We start from the raw sequence: 19,997 nt of genomic DNA, 5'->3' as shown, positions 1-19,997 counted from the left end.
ACCAGGCCTAGAACCAGGAAGATTCATCTTGAGTTCAAATGTAGCCTCAGATGTTTACTAGCTATGTGACCCTGGGCAAGTCCCTTAATCCCATTTTTTGCCTGTTTCCTCATCCATAAAATGAGCTGGAGAAGAAAAATGGCAAGCCCCGTTTGGCCAAGAAAACCCCAAATGGAGTCATGAAGAATCAGTCACAACTGAAAAGCAACTGAATGTCAACCAAAAAAACTCTTAGACACTTATTAACTCTATAATCCTGAGCAAATCACTTAATCTCTCTCAGACAAAATTTTCTTATCTGTAAAATGAGGACAATAATAGCACCTACAATACTCACAACTCTGCAAAGTAAATGCTATTATTATACCCATTTTATAGTCAAGGAAACAGGCAGAGGTTTAATGATTTGCCCAGGGTCACACAGCTAGGAAATGCCTGAGGCTGGCTTTATCCCAGGTTTTCCTGTTTTAGACCCAGCACTCTGATCATTGTGCCACCTTGCTGCCAAATGGCTCTATGGAAGGGAAAAGGGGGAGAGATATTGGGAAAATTTTATTAAAAGTTTTTAAAAAAGAAAAAAGGATGTCTTGAGGATAATGTTGTGATAATAAACATGTAAATTGCTTTGCCAATTTTAAAGTACACTATAAATGCTAGCTATTATTATGTAATGGGAAAAGCTGGCTATTGAAAGCTTTGAGACTTGAGTTCTCCCTTTTCTTTTCTTCCTTCCTTCCTTCCTTCCTTCCTTCCTTCCTTCCTTCCTTCCTTCCTTCCTTCCTTCCTTCCTTCCTTCCTTCCTTCCTTCCTTCCTTCTTTCTTTCTTTCTTTCTTTCTTTCTTTCTTTCTTTCTTTCTTTCTTTCTTTCTTTCTTTCTTTCTTTCTTTCTTTCTTTCTTTCTTTCTTTCTTTCTTTCTTTCTTTCTTTCTTTCTTTCTTTCTTTCTTTCTTTCATACTGTGTATTGGCTCCAAGGCAGAAGAGTGGTAAGGGCTAGGCAATGGGGATCAAGTGACTTGCCCAGGGTCACACAGCTAGGAAGTGGCTGAGGCCAGATTTGAGTTCTCCCTTTTCTAAACAAGGTTGCTGAATGAACTTGGGCAAATTACTTTTGTCAACATGGAAATCTAGAAGTCCCCAGTTTATTTAGTTTGAGTGTAAAAACTCCAGGTTTTGACCTTGTCACAGGAGAGGTTCCCCCTGAGGGTAGGTCCCTCTTCACCAGACAAATAGATATCCACTTCAGCTTTGGTGCAGTTGGTAGTGTATCAGTCTCACAAGCTGGAGGTCCCGAGTTCGATCCTTGGTAAGGAGAGTGTGATATACTGGGAAAGGCTTCTGGAGCCTGGAGTCTGGAGACAAAAGAGCTACTTGACTTTGAGGAGACAGGATGGGATCTGTCTCCTCACCTGAAGTGGATGTCTATTGTCTGGTGAAGAGGGACCTACCCTCAGGGGGAACCTCTCCTGTGACAAGGTCAAAACCTGGAGTTTCTACACTCAAACTAAGTAAACTGGGGATTTCTATATTTCCATGTTGACACTTTCTACCTCTGAACCTCAAGTTTCACATCTAAAAATGAAGAGGTCCGAAATGAAGATGTCGTAGTAGATGAAAGATTCTTAACTTGAGGTCTACGAACCCCCAGATTTCAGAGGTTTGTGAACTTCAATAGGAAAAAAATCTTTATCTTTATTGTCACTATTAACTAAAATTTAGCATTTCCTTCAATTATTAATTTTTAAAAAAATATTGTGAGGAAGGGACAAATAGGCTTCGACAAATTGCTAAAGGGGCCCCCACACACAAAAAATGTTGAGAATCTTTGAACAAAATCTTCTCTTCCAGCTCTAACATTCTGTATTGAAATATAGCCAACCTTCTTTTTGACCCGTTTCTCCGTGCCCCTCCGTGGAAACTACATTTCCCACCATGCCCTTTGAGTAGGTGGGGATTGGTAGACACCTGTAGTCGTGCGCTGCTTGGGACCGGCGCACTTTAGAGGTGGAGTGTCGGCATTCAGAGAAACGTGTCCAATCTCTGGGACGCAGAGCGAGGAACTACGACTCCCAGAATGCATCGTGACTCGGCGCCGGAGATCGTACTTGTCCGGAAGTGGCATATGCCTTGCTCCAACTGGATCCGGCAGAAATGGTGAGCTGAGGGGTTAGGAGGGTGACATTCCAGGAAGGGTTGTTCTGCAATCATGGTGTCAGAAAGAGAAGGGTACGTGAAAGAAGTGGCACTTGAACTGGGCTTTAAATATCTAGTGCTGCTGCCTCGTTTTACAGAGGAGGAACTGAGGCCCAGAGACGGATAGTGATTTGCAGCAAGTTCACCCAAGCTACTAGAACTACTCCTTCTAGGCCTCCTATTTAGCCCCCTGCTTCCAAGGGAGGCAGCTTCTCTGGCCCTGGGGTATCCCTTTCGATTCACCACCTCTCTGCGTCTTTCTAATGGGACATTAGTATGGTCGGGGCAAAAAGGGCCAGTATCTCCGAGATGGTAAGGAATCTTCTGAGGTTTTTAAAACATTATGGATACATTTTCTTTCTATACGTCCCACCTAAACTTCCGTAAATTCTTATTTGAATCCCCCACTGTGCACAATGGCATGATTGACAGGACCTGTAGCCATTCTTTTAGCAGGTTTCTGCTCCTCAAAAGAATGAATGGGCAGGGGCAGCTAAGTAGAGCACCAGGCTGGGAGATGATCGGTCCTGGGTTCAAAGTTGTCCTCGAGATACTTCCTAGTTCTGTGACCTAGGGCAAGTCACTAAACCCCCATTGCCTGGCTGCCCTTAACCCTCATCTGCCTTAGAACCAATATGTACTATTGCTTCTAAGATGAAAGATAGGCTTTGTGAGGAAAGATCTATTTTGTCTAATGTTTTCGTTCATGAGTTCTGTTGCCATTTAGGTGGCCTTTTTACGTAGTTGTAGTAATTGTATAAGTTATTCTTTTGGTTTATCTTTGTTCTCTCTGCCACTTCATTCAAATCTTCTCATATAGTGCAGTAATGTTCCATTACATTCTCATGCCACAATTTGTTCAGACGTTTCCCAATTATTGGGCACATTATTTCATTTTTTTTTTTTTGCTCCATAAACCGTACTGAATGTATTTTTCACTGATAAAATTTGTAATAAGTTCTTGGGGATATAAATCCTACTAGTAGAATTGCTGGGTCAAAGGGTATAGACAATTTTTGTAATATTTCTCACTTTTTCTAAATTCTTAGTGGGTTTGTGGACCTTTCTCTTAAATACTGCAGTGCTTAAAGCCAGATTTCCTCTCAGGTCCAAATCACCCTTTTCTCCCTAATCCTAGGTTCACCATTCTGCTGCTGTCTGTTGAGAGGGACCCTGTCTAGATCCCTTTGAGCTTAAACTATGCTTTCCTCTCACCAAAGAGTTCTCAGGGAAGGCCAAAACCCATCAACATCCCAACAATTTTGTCTTCTCTGTGCTAAAGAACTTTTTAACAATGACATTTTATGCTGAGACCCCTTCCAGTTTATAATCATTGATATCACCAAGAATTTATTGAACATTTAAGCACCATGTACCAGACACTGTGCTAAATACTTGTGGTGTTCTGTGTTTGAAGACCCTTCTAGCTCTAATATCCTATGTTCTTTTTAAAAAATGTAATATTTTTTTCCAGTTACATATAACAATTTTAAACATTTGTTTTCTGAAATTTTGATTTCCAAATTCTCTCCTTCCCTCTCTCCCATCCCTCTCTTTGAGGCAGCAAAGCAATTTGATCATGTGTGATCATGTGAAACATTTTCATATTTAATATCTAGCTCTAATGTTCTATTTTCTGAGAGCCCTTTTAGTCCTTATATATTCTGAGAACCCTTATGGCTCTGATATTCTATATTTTGAGTTCCTTCTAGTTTTAATATTCTCTATTCTGAAGTCCCTTCTGGCTCTGATATTCCATGTTCTGAGATTCCCTTCAGCTTTATATACTTAAAAAACATTTATTTTAAAAACATTTTTCCATGTTTACATTTTTCCCCCTCTTTTCTTCTCTCCCATATCTCAGAGCTAACAAGCAATTCCACTGGGTTATACAAATGTTATTACTTGATAACTATTTCCATATTATTCATTTTTACAATAGAGCAATCTTTTAAAACCAAAACCCCAAATAATTTACCCAAATAAAAAAATGATGTCATATGTTTTTCTTCTGCATTTCTACTTCCACAGTTCTTTCAGTGTAGATAGCATTCTTTCACATAAATCCTTCAGGAGTATCCTAGATCATTGCATTGCTACAAGTAGCAGAGTCCATTACATTGGATTGTTCCACAATGTATCACTTTCTGTATACAATGTTCTCCTGGTTTTGCTCATTTCACTCTACATCAGTTCATGAAGGTTCTCCCAGTTCATAGAAATCCTCCAGATCATCAATCCTTACAACACAATAGTATTCCATCACCACCAGATACCACAATTTGTTCAGCCATTCCCCAATTGATGGATACTCCCTCATTTTCCAATTTTTTGCCACCACAAAGAACACAGCTATGAATATTTTTGTACAAACATTTTTCATTATTACCTCTTTGGGGTACAAACCAAGTAATGGTATTTTATTTTATTTTATTTATTTATTTAAAAAAATTTTTTTAAACCCATACCTTCTGTCTTGGAGTCAATACTGTGTATTGGCTCCAAAGCAGAAGAGTGGTAAAGGCTAGGCAGTTAGGGTTAAATGACTTGCCCAGGGTCTGTTTCTAAGCCTGACTCTCAATCCACTGAGCTACCCAGCTGCCCCCTATTTTCTTTTTATTTTTTTAGAAAATTTTATTTAGTCAATTTGGAACATTATTCCTTGGTTATAAGAATCATATTCTTTCCCTGCTTCCTCTCCCCCACCCTTCCTGTAGCTGATGCCCAATTTCATTGGGTATTATATGTGTCCTTGATCTGAACCTATTTCCATGTTGTTGAAGTTTGCACTAGTATGATCATTTAGAGTCTACATCCCCAATCATATCCCCCTCGACCCATGTAGTCAAGCAGTTGTTTTTCTTCTGTGTTTCTACTCCCACAGTTTTTCCTCTGAATGTGGATAGTGTTCTTTCTTGTAAATCCCTCTGAGTTGTTCAGGATCACTGCATTGCCACTAATGGAGAAGTCCATAGTAATGGTATTTTAGTTTTATAGTTTTAAATAACTATAACACAGAGTAGGTAAATACCAGAGGAGGAGATACAGGAACAAAATGCTACAGATGTTCAGAGGAGGGAGAGATGGAAGGTAGTTAAGGAAAGGCTTCATAGAAAAGTTGGCATTTTAGGTGTCCCTCAGTGGACAGGCAGGCATTAAGACACAACAGAAAATAATATACTGATTTACTCTCAGGAGGACTTGGATTCAAATGCCATGTTTTAACACTCCCTGCGATTTGGGCAAGTCATCTAACCTCTGTAGATTGCAATGTTGCTCCTCTCTAAAAAGGAGGGAATTGGACAAGAGAGTTTTTGAGGTCCCATCTAACTCCAGTTGGAGGATCTTATGACTTTTATAGATAGAAATGAGAAAGAAGACTTGATAGGTAATGGGAATAGCACATGAATTTGAGGGGCCTTAGAGGACCATCTAATTTAGCTCTTTCACTGTACACCCAGAGAGGGGAAGTGTTTTCAAGTCAAAAAGATTTAGAATTGTTCACAGCCTTCCTGACTCTTAACTTCCTACATCATATTACTTTCTATTCTCTCATTTTCCAAAAGAGATAAGATTAGCGTTGTTTTAAATTTTTATTCATTTATTTAATTATTTTACATGTCAATACAATTTTTTGTAATCTTTTTTTTTCTTCTCCCTCCCACTTCTTCCCTCTCCCTAAGATGGCTGGCAATTTGATCATATGTTATATATAGATCATTCCTTTTAGTATCACCTTTTGGGGAAGTCAGAGTATGAGATACTGTCTCCTTAGTTAGGGGTCATCAGTCTTGTTTTGCTTAGTTGTTTTTCTTTGTTATCAGAGAGATATTTTGTTTGACCCAAAGCATGGGATGGGGGTAGGGAGAGGTGTGTCAAGAAATGATTTTGATACATTTATATTTGTTTTGTTAAATATTTTTCAATTAAAACAATTAAATTACAATTGAAAATTTTTTTAACATTCATTTTAAAATTTTGAGTTCTAATTTCTCTCCCTTCCTCTGACCCTTCCCCCACACCTTAGAAGGCAAGCAATAGAATATTGATTAAGAAATTATTTTGATGTAAAAATAAAGGCATCGGTCAAACTTCTATTTGATAAAGGTCTTGAGCTAGAGCTTTTGCCTTCCACCTTTCAATCCTCTGTTCCATCATTTACCACTGAGTGGGATCTTTCTTGAAAAGGAGAAATAGGCCAAGCTGCAGGAATACATTTTCCTCTGTTCCTGTGATGTCCCCTATATTTTATCTTCTTGGTACTTTTAAAAAAAAATTATTTAGTCAATTTAGAACATCATTCCTTGGTTACAAGAATCATATTCTTTCCCTCCTTTCCCTCTCCCCACCCTTCCTGCAGCCAACACGAAATTTAATTGGGTATATTACATGTGTCCTTGATCAAAACCTATTTCCATGGTGTTGGTGTTTGCACTAGGATATTCATTTAGAGTCTACATCCCCAACCATATCCCCTCAACCCATGTAATCAAGCAGTTGTTTTTCTTCTGTGTTTCTCCTCCCACAGTGTTTCCTCTGAATGTAGATAGTGTTCTTTCTCATAGATCCCTCCAAGTTGTTCAGGGACATTGCATCGCCACTAATGGAGAAGTCCATTATATTCGATTGTGCCACAGTGTATCAGTCTCTGTGTACAATGTTCTCCTGGTTCTGCTCCTCTCGCTCTGCATCACTTCCTGGATGTCATTCCAGTCTCCATGGAATTCCTCCACTTTATTATTCCTTTTAGCACAATAGTACTCCATCACCAACAGATACCACAGTTTGTTCAGCCATTCCCCAATTGATGGGCATCCCCTCGTTTTCCAGTTTTGGGCCACCACAAAGAGCGCAGCTATGAATATTCTTGTACAAGTCTTTTTACTTATTGTCTCTTTGGGGTACAAACCCAGCAGTGCTATGGCTGGATCAAAGGGCAGACAGTCTTTTATCGCCCTTTGGGAAGTTCCAAATTGCCCTCCAGAATGGTTGGATCAATTCACAACTCCACCAGCAATGAATGAATGTCCCCACTTTGCCACATCCCCTCCAGCATTCATTACTTTCCTTTCCTGTCATGTTAGCCAATCTGCTAGGTGTGAGGTGATACCTCAGAGTTGTTTTGATTTGCATCTCTCTGATTATAAGAGATTTAGAGCACTTTTTCATGTGCTTATTAATAGTTTTGATTTCTTTAACTGAAAATTGCCTATTCATGTCCCTCGCCCATCTTCTTGGTTCTAAGGCTTAATGTTGCTCTGTTTTGCAGCTGTGTCTGTGGCTGAGTAGTGGAGGCCCTGGAGCTGTAGTTTGCAGAGATTGGCAGAAATAAAGCTTGTAACCCAAGTCCCTTTCTTTAGAATGAAGCTTGGGCCACTGACCACTGAGCAAGAGACAGGCCTAGCTTTGTTTTCTTGGGTGGGAAAAGTGACCAGATCCCTCGTGAGGGGCTGGGTGAAGCTGATGGGCCTGGCCACTGATGAATAAGGGGAAATCTGTGTCCTGGGTGCTGTGGGAGGATAGGAATTAAGGATTTTGTTGCTGGAACTTTCTGAGAGTCATTGTTTCTGTTAGTTTCTATTTTCTCATCTTCTGAAGGTCACTGTGGGTGAGGATGGGGCTGTTTCATCTCCATGGAATACAAAATTGGGATAATGCTTCATTGACATTCACTGGTCAGACCAGCTCATGGGACCTTGAAGCAGAGAATCCAGAATTTTAGCCTTATGACATTAGTCTCATTCTGCCTTGTGATCATGACTTAGAACCATAGGATCCCAGGGAACCTCAGAATATGGATTGTTCAAATATAATGACCATAGAATATAGACTATTAGATTGAAAAAGATTTTAGAAGGTTTTTAAGACCAGGAAAGATATTCCTTTTCCAACTGGAGTTGGTTTCAATTAGGGGCCTTGGTAGAGCCTGGAAGTTGAGATTGGACCAATTTACCACAAGAAGGCCCAGTCTTTGTTTTACAAGATCATGGGATCCAAAACTAGCAGTGATCATTTAGCCCAGTGCCCTCATTTTTCAGATGTAGATGCTGAGGCCCAAACTTGCTTTGGGTCTCACAGGTAGAGGAGCTGAAATTGAAAATCTAACCTCTTCAACTTTAACCCAGTATTCCTTCTGCTACAGTGCATTGTCTCATTGACAAATACTTCGAAGAGGGGCAGTTGGGTGCACAGTGGAAAGAGTATTAGGCCTGGAGTCTAGAGGATCTGGGTTCAAATTTAACCCCCATTACCTAACCTTTGCCACTCTTCTGTCTTAGAATTGATACTGAGATAGAAGGTAAAGGTAAAAGGTTAAAAAAGTAAAGGTAAAAAAAAAGATATACTTTGAAGAAATAGTGCTTTAGACAGGACACCTGGATTCCCTGGTTATTTTCTCATTGTTTACCCTTAAGGCAAAAATTTAATTTGTAAAATGGAGAGACTGATCCCTTTATGTCTTGATCTGTCATTGTTGCAAAGGGGTATAGTCAGTCACCTTTGGAATTATCAGACTTGACTCTAGAGCTGCCTCACCTAATCCTGAGTTTAGAGACAGAGTGTAGGAGGGATAATAGACATAATGTTTTGCTGGAGAAGATAAGACTCAAAGGACAGGAGAATTGTGTTTAAGAATTTGAAGGACTACCTTGTGGAAGAGGGATTAAACTTGTTCTCTTTGACCATAGAAGATTCAACCAAGCACAATGAATGGGCAGACATTTCTAAAAGCAGAAAAATTAGGTTTGATGTAAGGATAAACTTGCTAACAATTATAGCTGTCTCAATATGGAATGGGTCCCTTAGGAGATATTTCTTCTTTGGATGTATTTAAACCGAGGAAAGAGGCCACTTGTCATATATATTAGAGTGGGGATTCCTTTTGGGCTTGTCACACTAGATAGCTTCCTGAGTCTCTTCTGACACTCAAATTCTATAATTCTGTGATAGTTTCATGATTCTCTTGGGTTATCAGAGCCATAGATCTCCCCTAATCCCCCCACTTGCTGTGATGCTCGTGTGCGCGCGCGCGCGCGCGTACACACACACACACACACACACACACACACACACACACAAATATGATTGCTCAGTAACCCCTTACCTTTTTTCTACCTTTCAGGCCACAGGAACAGACCAGGTGGTTGGCTTTAGTCTGGTGGTTTTCAGCCTCGTGATCTTTACCTACTACACAGTTTGGGTTATCATTCTGGTAAGGACACAGCTCAAGGGCTGTTTCATTTCTGAAGACTTCCTTGATCCCACAGTTGATAACTTTCCCTTCCTTTAGATGTCATATAACTCTAAAATTGGCTTAATGCATCATATTAGTTCATCCATATTTGTGCCTTATTCCCCTGCTAGGCCGTAGGTTCCTTGAGGGCATCAACTTGAATTTATCTAAACTTCCATTTTTTTGCATTACCCAGAACAGTGGCCTAAATCCAGTGAGTGCTTAATAATAATTTGTTGGATGAATATTATGAAATGTCTTGTGTGGAATGGTATCTTACTGAATATTGGATTGATTAATTGAATAGATAAAAGAATGAATGAATATAGAGCAGCCAGGGGGCTCAGTGGATAGATAGAGCCAGGTCTGGAGAGAGGAAGTCCTGGGTTCAGATCAATCTGGGGGCATCAGAATCAGTCCTGAGGGGCAAGATGCCTCTGGCTTTCTTGGAAGCCCTCGACTTTAAAGCCTTTTGGAAGGAGGCAGTTAGGAGGCTCAGTGGATTGAGAGTCAGGCCCAGAGAGGGGAAGTCCTTGGTTCAAATTTGGCCTCAGATACGTCCTAGCTGTGTGACCCTGGGCAAGTCACTTAACCTCCTTTGCCTATTCCTTACTGCTCTTCTGCCTTGGAGCTGATTTAATATTGATTCTAAGACAGAAGGTACAGGTTTAAAAAAGAAAGAAGGAAAGAATATGTCCCTTCCTGGGCTACTTGCCTTCTTTTTTATAGTTATCCTGGCCCTAGCTTCAAGTCTAAAACATTCCCTTTCTTGAACTTTTCCTGGTCATAGGCATCTGCCAGTCAGACTTTACAGACTGAGCTGAAGCTGGGTGCTATTTTTCCTCTGGGAAGTGTGAAGGTGTGTGGCTTCTAAGAGGCTTTTTTTTTTTTAACCCTTACCTTCTGCTTTAGAATCCATACTGAGTATTGGTTTCAAGACAGAAGAGGGGTAAGGGCTAGGCAATGGGGGTTAAGAGACTTGTCCAGGGTCACACAGCTAGAAAATATCTGAGATCAGATTTGAACCCAGGACCTCCCATCTCTAGGCCTGGCTCTCAATCCACTGAGCCACTTAGCTGCCCCTTTCTAAAAGACTTTAAAGTTGAGGGCTCCCAAGAGAGCCAGAGTTATCTTGCCCCTCAGAACTGATTCTGAAGCCCCTAAATTCAGGTGCTGCTGTCTCTGGTGATAGAACTTAACCTGAGTCTCTCTCTCTCTCTTTCTCTCTCTCTCTCTCTCTCTCTCTCTCTCTCTCTCTCTCTCTCTCTCTCTCTCTCTCTCTCTCTCTCTCTGCAGCCCTTCATTGACAGTGATCACATCATCCACAAATACTTCCTGCCCAGAGAGTATGCCATCATCATCCCCTTAGCAGCTGGTCTATTCTTGTTGTTGTTTGTGGGTATGTAACTTACTTCCTTCCCTCAGGAATGGAGAAAATGTTTCAGGGTTGTTTTACAGAACAGCAGCTGGTGGTTTGAGCTTCCTCCCTGCTGTGGATAAAGATTTCATGGGATACTCGACACTTCACCAAAGTGAGAGTGAAGTGATAGGATGTAGTGAATAAAATACTGGGACTGGAATTAGGAAGACTTGAGTGTAAATCTTGTCTGAGACAATTCCCGGGTGCATGACCCCAAGCAAGTCACTTGATTGCTTCGTATCTCAATTTTCTCACCTCTAAAATGAGGGAGTTGGACTCATGACCCCCTCTGCTTCCTTCTGGCTCCTCATAGTGATGTTCAACTGGGAATGAGGAAGACTTGGGTTCTCATCCCACTGACATTTACTGTGTGACCCTAACCAAGTCACTTAACCTTAGCCTCTCTGATGGGATAGTATCACCCATACCCATAGAATACCCCATACCCATTGCTATGAGGATCAATCAAGAGAATATATTGGAAGCGTTTTGTAAACTTTACAATGCATAGTTGTTCACCATTGTGGTCATCAGTGGCAGACCCAGCAGTAGACCTTAGATCTCTTCATCTTTTGGTTCTTCCCACTATCTGTTGCTCTTGTCACAGTAGAAGAAAATGTCCTTTATGAAGGGGGCTTTGAGAGATTGAGAACATAGGGTCTCTGGGCTGGAAGGTGGTCTTTATAGAGGGCATTGTGTTCTGGGCCATCTGAAGGAGGCATAGAGCCATTCCCTGCATCTAGTGATTGTCTAGTTTTTGCTCAGACTTCCATTGATGGGGACAGCTACCTCTTGGGGCCATTCCTCCACCATGGGGGCAGCACAACAATCTTGGCTTTCCTCCTCTTGGCTGTCTCTGGCCAAAGGAGGCCTTGAACTGTTGCTTTTGGGTCCAGAGGTCTATCACAGTCCTTCCTGTTGCAAATATATTGAGGCTAAAGTTGAAGTCTAAAGCTGCCTGAATATAGATGTGAATTTCTTGCCCTAAGAGTGTTGATTGAAAGACGGGGCACCCCCTTTTTCCCCACCACAGTGTGGGGCAAGGAAGGCATTCTTGCATGGGGCAGGACACCGGTGTCCAGGACTCTTATACCTTCCTGTCTGTCCTGTGCTTGGGGCTTAGTGTTGATCACTTGCTTTGACCTTGCCCCTGGCCTCCATAAGTCTGCTCTAGAGGGTAATGACCTGAACTTTTCTGTTCCAGGACTGTTCATCACTTATGTAATGCTGAAGAATCGGAAGCCAGCCAAGAAGGCAAACTGAAGGAGGAGGCTTAGTCAGCTCTGGGGAGGAAGCTGGAGGTCAGATCTTGGACTCTGTGTGTTACATCCTGCTCTGCCCCCATCATCCTCACCACCTCCTCTCAGGCCAGAGGAAGGTGAAGTACAGGTGCACTCTCCATCTCAGGAAACAGCTGATGAGCCTCAGCATCCCAAATGCCCTGTGAAAGAGTTACATTTTGGTCCTTTGGAGTTGAATTCCCTATGTGACTGACCTCCCTGATCTTGGGATCCAGCCCATGTGGGAGGTGCAAGAGGAGGGCATTCCAGCTTTTCTACCTCAGCCCCTATCCCAGTTTTATGGGTGAAAGTGATACCAACCTCCATCCCTCTCTCTTATTCCTCCCAGGCTCTGCAAATGAGCTTTTCATTCACATTCCTATAGGTCTCTTTCCTTCTTTACCTCCTGCTCAGTGCAAAGGCAACTTTCCAGAGGCTGACACAACCATGGGCTCACCCAGGTTAAGGTGTCCTGGCCCTAAATTCCTGACCCTAAATTCACTTCCCTGGGAACAAGACCAGACTCCTCCCAGGTGAAGGGGTCTAAGAGAGGGAAATGCTCAATTCCGGCTTTGTGGACCAAACTGCTGGCACTGTGATGTGTATAGACCTGATTGATAATGTCTCTCCAATGTATTGTGCCCATCTGACCTCCATGTGTCCCCTAAACCCTACCACAGCTCCTGTGCTACTAAGCTTCCAGCTTCATCTGTGGGATTCAATAAATATTTGATACATGTCCATCAAGGTCATCCCTCCACATCCCCCCATACCCCTGGTCAGTGTTCTCAGTAGAAGTAAAGTTTGAACCCTGCTGGGCTTTGTAGCTCAGAGCAGGGTAAAGAGTGGTCAGGAGGTAGAGATTCTTCTCATCTTAGAATCTCCTCTCCACCCCAGGCTGTATCTATAGCCCTAGAAGTGTTGGGAGTGGAACCCAACTGTCCAAAGAGCTGTCTGACATCTTCAGAGATGACCTGGGGTTTTTCACTGATCCTGAGGAGAGAAGCATCAATGGGCTTGGCTCTTTCGAGTGGGCCCCAGCCTTTGGTGGGTTTTTTAATTAAAAATTTTTCAGTTAAGTAAAACGAGGCATCTTTCCCTCCTGCCTTCTTCCCAAGTTGGAAAAAAAACTCAAAAGAATAGAAAAAAAACATCCTGGTAATATGTTTATTCAAGCAAAACAATTCTTGAATTGGTCATGTAAAAAAAATAACATATATGTCTCACTCTGTACTCTTCTATCAGGAGGTGGGGGGCATGTTTCATCAGGCCCCTTCTGGAATCAATGCTATCATTCAATAAGGTTTTATTTATGAGGAAGATTAATATTGAATTGCATTATTTATTTGTAATATTTCTGTGTGAAATCATTAGCCCCCTTAGCCTTCAAGGTCAGACTGAAACAGTCTGTTTCCAAGCTAAGGTTGGGGACCTCTTCCATACCTCAAGCAATCAAACTGGGCTGAGAACTTTTGTCTTTTAATGAGACCTTGAAAGGATTAAAGGCAGGACTGGTCAGTCATGGTTAACCCTGATCCATTTGAAAGTATGCTAGCAAAGACCCATCTCCCTAGTGGTGAAGCAGTGACGGAGGAATTGATTCTTAAGTTCACCTCCTCATTAACTATTTGCCAGTCAGAGATGGTTTGAGCAGTCCAGGGGAGGTCAGGGCACAAAGGAACTTCCTGGTTTTTTATTTTTGAGATCATAGTCACCAATGCATTGTTTAAATGTTAGACTCACCAATAAATTGATATTCTTACTCTAAAACCACTCTCTCTACTAGCTTTCATCTTAACATTAAGCACTTGTGATGTGCTAGGTGCTACATTAAACACTGAGGAGACAGATCTGCCCTCATGGGGCTTATATTCTTTTTAGACTATTTTTTCAGTAAATGTTCACTTTCTCTCTCCAACCCCATAGAGAGAGAGGAAAAAAAAAACACCTCAAACCCTTGTGATAGACATGTTTATTTAGCAAAACAAATTTTTAGGTTGGCCATCTCCAAAAATATGTGTCCCAGAGTGTATCTTAAAATCATCGCCTCTCCATTTGGAGTTGAGTAGCTTTCTTCCTCATTAGTCTTCTAGAATCATGGTTATTGTGTGGCTCACTTTTCTCAAGTACTTTAAAGTTCTTTGTCCCTACAGTGTTGTTATAGAAATTATTCTGGTTTTGCTCCAGTCGTTCTACAACAGCTCATATGAGTCTTCACAGGTTTCTTTGAAACTGTCCTCCATCCTTTCTTATGGTACAAGAGTATCCTCTCATATTCATATACCATAACTTGTTCAGCCTTTCCCCAATTTGACAAGCATCCTCAGTTTCCATTTCTTTGCCACTGAGGGGTGGGGTGGAGATTGAGGGGAAGTTGCTATAAATATTTTTGTACATATAGGTTCTTTTCATCTTTCTTTGATTTCCTTGTGGATTAGACCTAGTAGCAATATTGTGGGGTCAAAAGATACAGCTTAATAACTTTGGGACATAGCGATAAATTGCTTTTCAGAATGGTTGGGCCAGTTCACAGCTCTACTAGTAGTGCACTAATGTGCCTATTTTCCCACAATCTCTCCAGCATTTTATTATTTTACTTGTCAACTTTGTTCTTCTGATAGGTGTGAAATGGAACCCAAGAGTAGCTTTAATTTTTACTTCTCCAATTATTAGTGATTTAGAATTTTTTTTAATATGATTTTTGAGGGCTTAGGTTTCTCCCTGAAAATTGTCTGTTTGTGTCTTTTGAATATTTACCAATTTGTGCTTAGCCTTTGAGGGTAGCTGGAGTTCCCTCAGCCTTCCAAGCCTGCCACTAATTTGCCCTTGAGCTAGTCATAATTCCCCTGGCCTTCACTCTCTCCAGCTATAAAATAAGAAGTGGCTTTAGGTAGAAGATCTGAGATTTTAACAGTTCCATAATTCTGTTATATCCTCAGACACTCTTCCTAAAGAAGAGGTTGGTCTCTGCATCCTCCTAAATTTGACCAATGGATCCTTGACCACCAGATTTGAAACCTCCAGACTGCCCACATGTTTCATTTACTTTCTGGCCCTCCAGTTCCTACGGTGAGGCTCAAATTGCTGAGCTCACTGCCTTTTCACCAGACTCTTTCAGCAATTCCACCAAAGGGCATTCCAACTTGAGGCCAGGGTCCTAAGCAAGTAACCCTGGCTCAGATGGGTTGGGGGAGAGGGAGGAGGAACCATCTCAGCACCCAGGAATCTTCAGATATCCATGGAAGGGACTTCCCTGAAAGGCTTTGCAGCCACCTTGGGTGTAATAGGGTTGCCATGAACCTGCTCAAATGCCCTGAGTTCAAGCCCCAGCTCTGCCATTTACTCTGCCCCATGACCTCGCAGGGAATCAGTTTCATCTGTAAAATGAAAGGAAGGGAGGTTGTTGAACTGATTGGTCAGCTCTACGTCTAATTCCATGGGACCAAGCATTTAAGAGTAGAAGAGACGGTTTGGGGAAACGGAGGTCCGGGGAAATGATGAAACTGGAGCAAGGACTTGCGGTTGATATGGGGCAGATCTTTTGATTGCTAATCCAACAATAAGGGAACAGGAGAGAACTCCGGAATCAGGGTTCCCAACCTAAGCTCACCTCTACCTCCACCTCCACCTCCACCTACCCTAGCGATCCGTTTGTCTAGCGTCTCTAGCCAATCGGAGGTTGTCGCGCGGATGCTCGTGACTGGGAATGTCCAGCCCTAGGCGGCAGAGGAGTCGGGGGTGGGGCCTATGGCCAAGGGGCGGGGCTAGGAGCCGGCGCTCGAGAGTCGCTGCTGCCAAGAAAGCGGCCACAGCCTCGGGGCCCATGGCGGAGACGTTTCCATATCATACTGCTGAAGGCCGGAACAGACGCCGGTTGGGATGGAACCACTTCACCTCGGCCTGGAGCTTGGCAAGACTCGCTGCAAAGCGTTTCGCCTCTGGGCAGCCCAGATCACAAGTCACCCAGGGAGGATGGGTATGCTCCTGCACTTGCATGGCTGGGGCTTCTGGCTGTTAGGATATGTAACATGTGGTCCATCCCCGACCATTCACGGGGTGCAGGGCACACACATGTGCAAGGACTCTCTGGGTCTAGGGATTTGCACCTCCTGGGGCTTGAAAGGGTTGACATGTGGCGTTTTTTGGAAAGTGGCAGGCTTTCTTCTGTTGAATCCCTAGCATTATAAATGGGGCCAAGGCTGCCCCCTAGTCCATGATGACTGCGAGTGCATCTCTGCTTTAATTCTCCTGTATTATGCTCACAGGGCCCAGTACCTAGCCCACCCTTGTTCCTCTCATCTCCGAATTGACTGCCCCGGGTCTCCACGTCCAACAGCCGAAGGATAACTGACCTTGCTTTGTGCTCCTGGGAGGTGCCCCATCCCTGGAGTTTCCCACCTCACAGTTGGTTGGCTCTGAAGCTGCACATCCCCCTCTTCAGCACAGTTGACTGTCTTTGTGTTCCTCTCTAGGAGGCCTAGCCCAGACACTACTAAGTAATTCTGGTACCTAAAGTGGGGACCACCAAACAGATACATGGGTAGGGAGGCAGATGCCATTACCTGAAACTGACCTAGTTTTCAGAAACCTTCCCCTTCCATTTTGTGAGAGCTCCTAAATGTCAAAGTGTCTGCTGGTCATAAGTTTAGGAACAAAGTGGTCAGTTCCCCAGGAAGTCCAGCCCCAACCCCCTAACCCTTAGACAAGTGAGGAAGGCAGCCATCCAAGAGGGAGGGGACAAAAAAGTGGTCTTCTCCAGTCCCAGTGTAGCTAAAGAATATCCCAGAAGTGACCTACAGGGGGGAATTACTGGGCTTGAGATCATCAAAGGGGGTAGCTTGGACAAGAGAGTGGGAGCTGTTGTACCCCAAATATGAGGGGCTGTGGCCCAGAGCTGGTGGAAGACAGTGAGGTGCAGGGGCCTTTGTCCTAAAGCACCTCCTGGAAAGAAGCACACACTTCTACATCTCAATACTCTGAAATAAAACCCAGGCACCCTAATCTTTCTTATGCCTCAACTGTATCTCCCCCACCCTAAGGGGACTGACCCTGTCCCTGTGTCTCCTCCCAAAAGAGCTCCAGCATCCCGGGGCGCACCTCCTTTCGACAATTCCTATGGAATTTGAGAGAGAAGTGGAAACTACTTGGCCTCTTTGAAATTGACTTTAATCACAAGTATTACAATCTGATGTGCATGATACAGATGGGGCTTTCCAATTCCAGCCAGGTCTCTGTTGAACAGCTTTTCAAAGTGAGTAAGACCCACTGGTACTAATTGTTTTGGGGTATCACTCTGTGGGGGAGACCTGGAACTGATGGCAGGAGAGCTGGGCACAGTCCCAGCTCTGCTACCCACTCAGAAAACCATTTTAGTTTTTTCCTCGAACTTAAATTTCTTTATTTGTAAAATGAGGAGAGACTGGAATTGAGCTGGTCCCAATTCTGGGTCTAGTTCCAGTCTCCCTGGTTCTACCTAACAACCCTTGACCTGTGGCTCTTCCCAATTCCTTTAGTCTATAAGTCTTTGAATCAAAAAGATTCTGACTCTGTCCTCCTGAGAAACCAATTGGTCCCCGTCCCTCCGGCTCCCTCAGGCTTAGGACCTTGCCAGAGCCTGCTCAGCAAGTCTCAGAGCCTCCAAAGGGCAGCATAAAAGGATCAGGCAGCATGAGGGAGAGTCACTGTCCTCTCCAGAGACTACTGGAAGACTGGAGGAAGAAAGTCAGTTTTTGGAAGGGGGGATGAGTAGAAGAAGCAGGATACTGATGATCCCTAATTAGCTGTAAAACTCCCCTTCTTCTCCATTTCTCCAGCCACCCCAAGAGGCACAGTTTTCTCCTGCCTACCCTCTATTGATACCCAACCGGTAGGAAATGTGATGGAGTTGAGAGTCAGATTGAAAGTCCCTAGGGGATGAGACAGGAGAGAATTTCACCCAAGATTTTGTCTATCTTTCCCCTACAGGAGGCCTTAAAGAAAGCAGATTCTATACCTGTCCTGCACCATTACCATGAGGTAGGAGCTTCAGGAATCCCTGGAGCTAGAGTTGGGATGGGGGCGTTCTTTTTGGAGTTGGGCCACTTAACTTAAACTAGGACTCGATATAACCCTGGACAAATCATTTCATCTATTTCCTCATTTTTCAAGTGGTGATAATAAATCCCTGTCCTGTTTCCTTCACAGGATTGCTGTGACAGTCAAGTAACATAATGGGTGGGAAAGACTCCTCAAGATAGGCATCTTGGTGGGATTCTTTGGCCCAGCCATTCCCTTCCCTGTTTGGATTTCTAACATAGGTTCCCTAAACACATTACTCCCTCTTCCTATGATATGATATATGTACATGGAGTGTACATGTCTTCCTTTACCAGTACACTGCAGGGATGACCCCAAGGATACACAAATGCATGTGTCCATTCTCAAAGCCCATGCACAGGATGCGTGTTCACCCAATGTCCATGCTTCATAAAGGTGTATGATGACATGGTATATCGTGATAGGGAAAAAAGATTAAGCATTTAGTAAATGCCTTCTATGTGTATTTTACAAATATAATCTCAATAATAACTAACATTTTACACTCTTACTATGTGCTAGGCACTTAACAATTGTCACCTTATTTGATTCTCACAACAACCCTGGGGAGTAGGTGTTGTTATTACCCATATTTTACAGATGAGGGAAATTGAGGCAGTAGTTAAACGACTTATGCAGGGTTTCATAGTGAGTAAGTGCCCGAAATGGATTTGAATTCAGGTCTTCCTGACTCCCAACTGAGCACTCTCTTCACTGCACCACCTAACTTGCTTCCCTGTGGTCCTGATTCATTCCATCCTGAAATGACAGAAACCCTCCCCTAGGTGCATGCTCATATGGTATGCCCCTATACAGTGTATGTAGTATGCATGCTCCATATGCATACATGTTCACATTACATGTGTTACACATATATGTCAACTAATATGCACTGAAAGCACTAGATTTTGAAAGAAAATAAATGAATGAATCCTTGTCCTCAGGGAGCTTACATTCTTTGGGATATAGCATTTACACTGGTAAAAATAGAGGGACCTGTGATTTCATTCTATAATGCATGTTGGCATCTTCTTTGCTTGGGTTAAACAATTTACCCAAAGTCATACAGTTAGTATGTGTCAGAGACAGGACTGGAAATCAAGGTCTTCTTGACTTCTATACTGGCCTTGTATCCACCAGATACCTACGTAGTGCAGTGGGTAGAGTGCTGGTCCTGAAGTCAGGAAGACCTGAGTTCAAATTTGGCCTCACACTTCTAGCTGTGTGACCCTAAGCAAGTCACTTAACCTCTGTTGGCCTCAATTTCTGTGAAATAGGGATAATTATAGCACTTACCTTTTGGTGGTTGTTGTAAGGATCAAATAAAATGATATTCATAAAGCGCTTTATAAAAATCAAAGTATTATCTAAATGCTACCTAATATTACAACAATAATTATTAGCTATTAATTATTATTAGGTTGGACTATACAAGGTGATACTGTCCATTCTTGGCTGTTGGTACCCTGAGTGGGGGTGGGGTAGGAGGTAAGCCCAGAGTTCACCTGTCTTCTTCCCCTGGAATTCTGGTCCTTCCCCCTCAGGGCTTTGAAATGGAAACCTTCTCAGCCCCTGTCTTTACCCAGTTTCGCCTCTCACTGGGCCTGACAGAAAACGACTACCAGAACTCCCTGAGTGAGACAGGCCCCTATCTACAGTTTGTCAGTAACTCAAAGAGCAAAGCAATTTTCTTCTTGACGTGAGTGTCATCAAGGGGTGCTGGGGAGCGGGGGAGACAGAAGGGCCGGTGGACAGGCTGGTCTCAGGAGCCCTGACTCATCTGTGTGCTGCCTTGTTCCA

General features: G+C 42.9%; 2 protein-coding genes across 3 annotated transcripts in view; both read left to right on the top strand.

Moving 5' to 3' along the window:
- Positions 1–1,998: 1,998 nt before the first annotated feature.
- Positions 1,999–13,892, top strand: DPM2 (dolichyl-phosphate mannosyltransferase subunit 2, regulatory). 2 transcript variants are annotated; one of them, XM_007475065.3, is made up of 4 exons: positions 1,999–2,152; positions 9,312–9,401; positions 10,719–10,821; positions 12,047–13,892. In XM_007475065.3, the coding sequence occupies exons 1-4, from the start codon at positions 2,150–2,152 to the stop codon at positions 12,103–12,105; spliced, it is 255 nt and encodes an 84-aa protein (XP_007475127.1). In that variant the 5' UTR covers positions 1,999–2,149; the 3' UTR covers positions 12,106–13,892. The 2 variants fall into 2 exon arrangements, with proteins under 2 accessions (XP_007475127.1, XP_001366615.2); XM_001366578.5 differs by having other exon boundaries at positions 2,137–2,503.
- A 1,785-nt stretch (positions 13,893–15,677) lies between these two features.
- PIP5KL1 (phosphatidylinositol-4-phosphate 5-kinase like 1) overlaps positions 15,678–19,997 on the top strand; it is a 9,938-nt gene continuing 5,618 nt past the window's right edge. The window contains exons 1-4 of the mRNA XM_056817134.1: positions 15,678–16,098; positions 17,197–17,373; positions 18,087–18,137; positions 19,742–19,897. Coding sequence (XP_056673112.1) covers positions 15,829–16,098; positions 17,197–17,373; positions 18,087–18,137; positions 19,742–19,897 — 654 coding nt within the window. The 5' untranslated portion in view covers positions 15,678–15,828. The remainder of the gene's footprint in view (positions 16,099–17,196; positions 17,374–18,086; positions 18,138–19,741; positions 19,898–19,997) is intronic.

The sequence above is a fragment of the Monodelphis domestica genome, chromosome 1 (genome assembly GCF_027887165.1).
Source record: "Monodelphis domestica isolate mMonDom1 chromosome 1, mMonDom1.pri, whole genome shotgun sequence".
Taxonomy (NCBI): Eukaryota; Metazoa; Chordata; class Mammalia; order Didelphimorphia; family Didelphidae; genus Monodelphis; species Monodelphis domestica.
Note: the sequence above shows the minus strand (reverse complement) of the source record. Positions and strands in the feature narration are given on the sequence as shown.

Bases quoted from the DNA above. Each gene is read 5' to 3' on its own strand.
- DPM2 (XM_001366578.5), top strand. From the start codon at position 2,468: ATGGTCGGGGCAAAAAGGGCCAGTATCTCCGAGATG. The intron at 2,504-9,311 runs GTAAGGAATCTT...TCTACCTTTCAG, and splicing joins GGGCCAGTATCTCCGAGATG to GCCACAGGAACAGACCAGGT. The intron at 10,822-12,046 runs GTATGTAACTTA...TTTCTGTTCCAG, and splicing joins ATTCTTGTTGTTGTTTGTGG to GACTGTTCATCACTTATGTA.